We start from the raw sequence: 6,112 nt of genomic DNA on the forward strand, positions 1-6,112 counted from the left end.
CAAGACTTGCATTTGTTGTGAGCACAACCTGTTTATGGATTGCATCGAACTGGCCGATTTTGTTCGGTTTGTGAGGAATCGGCCGGTTTTAGGCAGTTGACATCCTTCTTCGGTTGAAATCTAAACCCAGACCGGCTGAATTGTCGGTTCGATTGATTTATCGGTTTTTTGGCTGAACCGGCAGGTCCGGTCTGGTTCTTACAGCTATGGTTTTATGTCATAATCAGTAGTTGTACATTAAAAAAAGGTTTAATTATTCTGTCCATTCCTTTAATTTATGCAAATCTTCTATTAGTTCCATATAAATATTTTTTCTTTTAGTTCTCTTTGTCAAATTATTTTTTCAGTTTCTTCAATTATGCCTCTTTCGATAGTGATTTAGTCAATTGTATGACGAGGTATTTACAAAAAATAATGTGGTGCATGGATTGAAGTAAGAGAAAAAGAATGCCTTCATAGCCAATTAAGAAAAAAAATTGTGCAATGACTCAATTAAAGTTAAAAACAAAAATATAGGCACTTGTTTTAAAATTTTACAAAATTCTAAGGACCAATTGATTCATTAGCGTCTAAAAAATACAAAATGATTCTAATAGTAATTTAGATTATTTAATTTGAACGTTCGTAGTTAGTATCAGTGATTAAAATAATAAAACAAAGTCTATTTTAATGTTATTAAAAGTGAAACTCTTTTTGAATGTGCATTTAGTTTTATTTATATTTACTTAGTTCATAAATGAATGTTTAATTTTTATTGATTTTCATAATTTATTATATTTGTAGTGTTCAACTTGCATGTTCATTATTAGATAATTAATCGATTTCTTATTGCATGATTATTTTTTGTTTATATTTGGTTGTTGAATATATCTTTACATAAGTTTGTCTTATTTTAAATCAAAATGGATGATATAGACCAATCAAAAATATATGATCCTTCCATAAATTCATTCAGTCAAGTTGGTTCTGTTATTGATCATCCTCTGTTCTTGCAAAGTGAGATACAAGGTACGCTCTCTTTCTTAAATCATATATTATTCAAGAATAGTAAAATAGAAACCTTATTTATTTAGTTCTAAAACATCCGATTGTGATTATGTCATGAGATATTATTCAATTAGTGTAAAATAGAAATAGTGTTTTGTGATATATTTTTCTCACAACATTCAAATGAGTCAAGTATTTAGTCTATATTATATCTTTATACTAATGGTTTATTCATTTTGTGTTGAATCTATGTTGTGTCATATAATTCAGATGAAATTCTTTTATTGTTGTGTATATTTTTCTCGATTTTATGTTTACCGGGTTGCCTTGATGTTAGTGACCCTAACTATGAATGTTCAATGTGTGGCGCGTATTTCTGGTTATTAGAACGTGTTGAAAGAGATTCTACAGTTAATCGTCCTATTTTTACTGTTTGTTGCTCAAAGGGAAAAATTCAGTTACCTTATCTCCAAAAGCCCCCAGATCTGTTATATGATTTGATCAATGGACATGATAGCAAGAGTTTGTACTTCCAAAAAAATATTCGATCTTATAACAGTATATTTGCCTTCACGTCTCTTGGCGGTAAGGTATTGGATTCAGTGAATGATGGGAGGGGTCCACTGTAGTTTATAATAAGTGGTCAAAATTATCATCGAATTGGAAGTTTGCTCCCAGATGCTGGCGAGAAGCCAAAATTTGCGCAGTTATACATATACGACACTCAGCATGAGATAATGCATAGGCAGCAAATCTTTGGGTATGTGTGTTTGAAACATTATTGTTTAGCCTTTTTGTTGTATTTTCCTGATGTTTTAGTGTTATCTGTATTGGAAAATAGGTTTATAGCTGTGACTTCATAGTTATACTGTGTTTTGTTTCATTTATAACATGCTATTAGTCATTTTTTGCTAATAATTATATATCAAAATATGTTACAATTGTATTTTGTGTGGGTTTTAAATATATTTTGTGGTTGATATATATTTGTTTTAGGCAAACATCTGAGATAGATAAAGAATTGATAACTGAGTTGTTGCAAATGATCGATACTCATAATGTCATAGCACTGTCATTTCGAAGAGTTAGAGAATTATATCAGTGTCATCCATCTGAGATTTTCTCATTGAAGTTGTATTCGCAGTGAAATGTTGATCGAAGAATGTACAGTGCTCCCTCTTGCGATGAAGTTGCTGCTTTGATTGTTGGAGATTTTGATTCGTCAGACCATGGTCGTGACATTATTGTTCGATTTACTGGTGGTCGATTGCAATGTATATATGAAACTCATGCTCTGTATTGGCCCTTACAGTATCCTCTGTTGTTTCCATATGGCGAGGATGGTTATCAGCTGAACATTGGTTATTGAAGTGAACAGCCTAGATATGTTCCTGGAAGGAGAACAAGAGTTTCCCTCAGGGAATTCATATGTTTCTGTCTCCAGATTAGGGAGCACGAAGATGGAATTATTCACAAGTGTAGGCGGTTGTTTCAACAATTTGTTGTTAATTGTTTCACGATGATTGAGTCCCAGAGGTTGTATGAGATTAGAATGAAGCAAAGTACAATTAGAGGTGAAGTCCTTTAAGGAATAGAGGAGGCTTTGTGTCATGGCGATGATGAGGCTTCTTCAATTGGGACACGAATCATTTTGCCTTCCTTCTTTACTGGTGGTAGACGTTATATGTTTAACGGTTATCAGGATGCCATGGCAATTTGTAAACATTTTGGCTATCCAGATTTATTCTTCACTATTACATGTAATCCAAATTGGCTTGAATTTCAGCAGTTCACGAAGCGAGAGCGAATTCCTATCGCTGATCATCCTGATATCTCTTGTCGTGTCTTTCATGCCAAGTTAAAGTGCCTCCTTAGCGATCTCAACGAAGGTGTGTTTTTTGGTCCACTTAATGCAGGTATGTTCTTTTCTCGCTTAGCATTTCAATTTCTGTCTGTTGTTGTCGGACATGTAGTTGTTTGGTTCTTTAGTATGATTTTTTGTATTTTTTAGGTATGTATACTATTGAGTTCCAAAAAAGAGGTCTACTGCATGCACACATGTTACTCTGGCTTAATGGGGAAAGCAATTTACAAAGTGTTGAAATTGTTGATGAATTCATCTGTGCCGAGCTACCCAATCCACAGAAATTTCCATCTCTTTATAATGTTGTCACCAAGTACATGATCCATGGTCCCTGTGGTCGACTTAGACCGAGTTCTCCTTGCATGAAAGATGGTAAGTGCTCAAAATTTTATCCGAAAAGATTCGTTGACCAAATAAGTTTTGATGAAGATGGGTATCCAATATATAAACGTCGTAATATGGGTGTCACAGTGAAGATCAACGATGTCGATATTGACAACAGATTTGTTGTGCCACATAATCCACTGTTGTTAATGAGATATCAAGCTCACATAAATCTCGAGTTCTGTAACAAGTCAAACTTCATTAAGTATCTTTTTAAGTATGTTAATAAGGGTCCGGATCGGGTGACTGCAACTGTTGGAGAAAGATATGATGTTAGTGAATCTTCTGAGGTGGTTAATGAGATCAAACAGTATTATGATTGTCGTTATTTGTCACCGTCTGAATCCATGTGGAGAATTTTTGCTTACGATATTCATCAAAAATGGCCGTCGGTATAGAGGTTGACTTTTCACTTGCCAAACCAGCAACATGTTGTGTTCGATGGTGCTGATAGCACTACTCATGTTTATTTGCGCAACAAATATTTGCTGACGATGTTTATGGGTTGGATGATGGCCAACAGGCGGTTCCCGGAGGGGCGGTCTCTAACATATGTTGAATATCCAGGTAAATTTGTCTACTGTTTAAAGAGTAGGGAGTGAAAGCCAAGACAGAGGGGATTCTCAATTGGAAGATTGAGTTTCGCTCATCCCTCATCCGGTGAACTTTTCTAAATGCGGATGCTTTTGAATGTGCAGAGAGATTGTACCAGTTTTCAAAGTATAAGAACTGTGAATGGTGTTACTTATGATACATTTCAAGAGGCATGTTCTGCCATGGGATTCTTGATAGATGATAAGGAGTATGTTTCTACTATTAAGGAAGTTGCCGAGTTAGCGTCAGCTGCACAGCTAAGGAGGCTTTTTGTGATGTTGCTGCTATCTGGTTCCATGGGAAGACCTCTATCAGTTTGGGAGCAAACTTGGACTTATTTGTCTGATGATATTCTTTATCGCAGAAGACATGACCTGCAATATCCTGGTAAGATTTTTGTTCATCATGAATTTATTACATGATAGGTGGGCACACACGCACACAGTAGAGAAGTGATATTATGGTGCTAATATTTATTAATTATTGTTAAACATAGATCTAACTATGAGTCAGGATGAGTTACAAATGTTTTGTTTGTTGGAGATTGAGAAACTATTACAGAGTAATGGAAAATCATTGAGAAATTATGCTGGCATGCCGGTTCCTGATAACTCTTTAGTCTCTCAATTTAGCAATTTGATGCTGCTGCGTAAGTTGTAGTATGATACTGTTTCTTTGTCTCGTGAGCACGATGCAAATATCTTAAAGTTAAATGAAGAACAAAGGGTGGTCTACGATAAAATTATTGACTGTGTTTCGAATAAGAGGCATGGATTCTTTTTTGTGTACGGATTTGGTGGCACTAGAAAAACTTTTTTATACAGAGTTTTGACAACTAGATTGCGATCTAAGAAAAAGATTGTTATAAATGTTGCTTCTAGTGGTATTGCTTCTCTGTTGTTACCGGGTGGTAAGACGGCGCATTCTATGTTCAATATTCCTGTTGAGCTGACTGAAGACACTGTTTGCCGGATTAAGAAGGATAGTCCAAAAGCTAAGGTATTTCGATTGGCCGATTTGATTATTTGGGATGAGGCCCCGATGACTAATAAATTAGCATTTGAAGCGCTCGATAGGACGTTGCGTGATATAATGGTTTCAGTTTCTGATAGGAATAAAGATTTACCTTTTGGTGGGAAGGTGGTCATTTTGGGTGGTGATTTCAAGCAGGTCTTGCTAGTTATTCCAAAAGGTTCGCGTGCTAAGATTGTGATGGCTTCCATAAATTCTTCTGTCATTTGGAAATATTGCGAAGTTTTGCGACTGACAAAAAATATGAGGTTAGCAATCGGATCGGAACAATCAACTGCTCAAGAGTTAAGGTTGGTTTTAGATTGGATACTTCAAATCGGTGAAGGTCGATGTGGAACAGTGGTCAACGATAAACATTTTGTTGATATTCCTTCTGATATAATCATTCCTGTCTTGGAAAATCCAATGGAAGATATTATAAATACAATCTATCCGAATTTAGTTCAGAATTTTCGTGATCCAAGTTTTTTCCAGGATAGGGCAATACTCGCTCCGACTGTCGACAATGTTGAAGAGATAAACAATTATATAGTTGACTTGTTGCCCGGTGAGGAGAAAAATTATCTCAATGCTGATTCGATATGTGGTAGTGATGCCTATTCTGATGTTGATGTCGATTGGATAACTGTTGAATTCTTGAATCAGATTAGGTGTTCTGGTCTACCTAATCATTCGTTGAAGTTGAAAATAGGCGTGCCTATTATTTTGTTGAGGAATATTGATCCGACTGGGGGTTTGTGTAATGGGGCTTGACTTGTTGTGCGAGATCTAGGGACAAATGTGATCGGTGCAGATATTGTTTCTGGTAGCAATGTTGGGGACAAAGTTTTTATCACTAGAATGAATATGATTCCCAGTGATACGGTTATACCGTTTAAATTCTAACGCCGTCAATTTCCAGTTTCTCTGTTACTTGCGATGACAATCAACAAAAGCCAGGGTTAAACATTATCAACAGTTGGTTTGTTCTTGCATCGTCCTGTGTTTTCTCTCGGTCAACTTTATGTAGCTCTTTCCCGAGTTAGGAATAGAAATGGTCTTAAGATTTTACTTTGTGATGAAGGATTAGTTGATGCTGCTAAGATTGAAAATGTTGTATTTAAGAAAGTTTTTGATAAGATATAATGTAGTTTGTTGTTATATCTTTCAATCTTATCTCTGTAATTTATAGTTTTGTTTTGGTGTATGTCTTCATCTCTTCATTTCATAGACGTAAAGTTGTTTGCGCTGAATTTAATAAATTCATTGAGA

At 35.3% G+C, this 6,112-nt stretch overlaps 1 protein-coding gene across 1 annotated transcript; it reads left to right on the forward strand.

Annotated features, from left to right (window-relative positions):
- The first annotated feature begins 2,149 nt into the window (after positions 1–2,149).
- On the forward strand, positions 2,150–5,614 carry LOC107474829 (uncharacterized). Its single transcript, XM_016094466.1, has 7 exons — positions 2,150–2,348; positions 2,727–2,903; positions 2,999–3,627; positions 3,690–3,776; positions 3,934–4,216; positions 4,326–4,429; positions 4,490–5,614. Exons 1-7 carry the CDS (start codon positions 2,150–2,152, stop codon positions 5,612–5,614), a joined length of 2,604 nt encoding a protein of 867 aa, XP_015949952.1.
- Positions 5,615–6,112: the final 498 nt, after the last annotated feature.

The sequence above is a fragment of the Arachis duranensis genome, chromosome 2 (assembly GCF_000817695.3).
Source record: "Arachis duranensis cultivar V14167 chromosome 2, aradu.V14167.gnm2.J7QH, whole genome shotgun sequence".
Lineage (NCBI taxonomy): Eukaryota > Viridiplantae > Streptophyta > Magnoliopsida > Fabales > Fabaceae > Arachis > Arachis duranensis.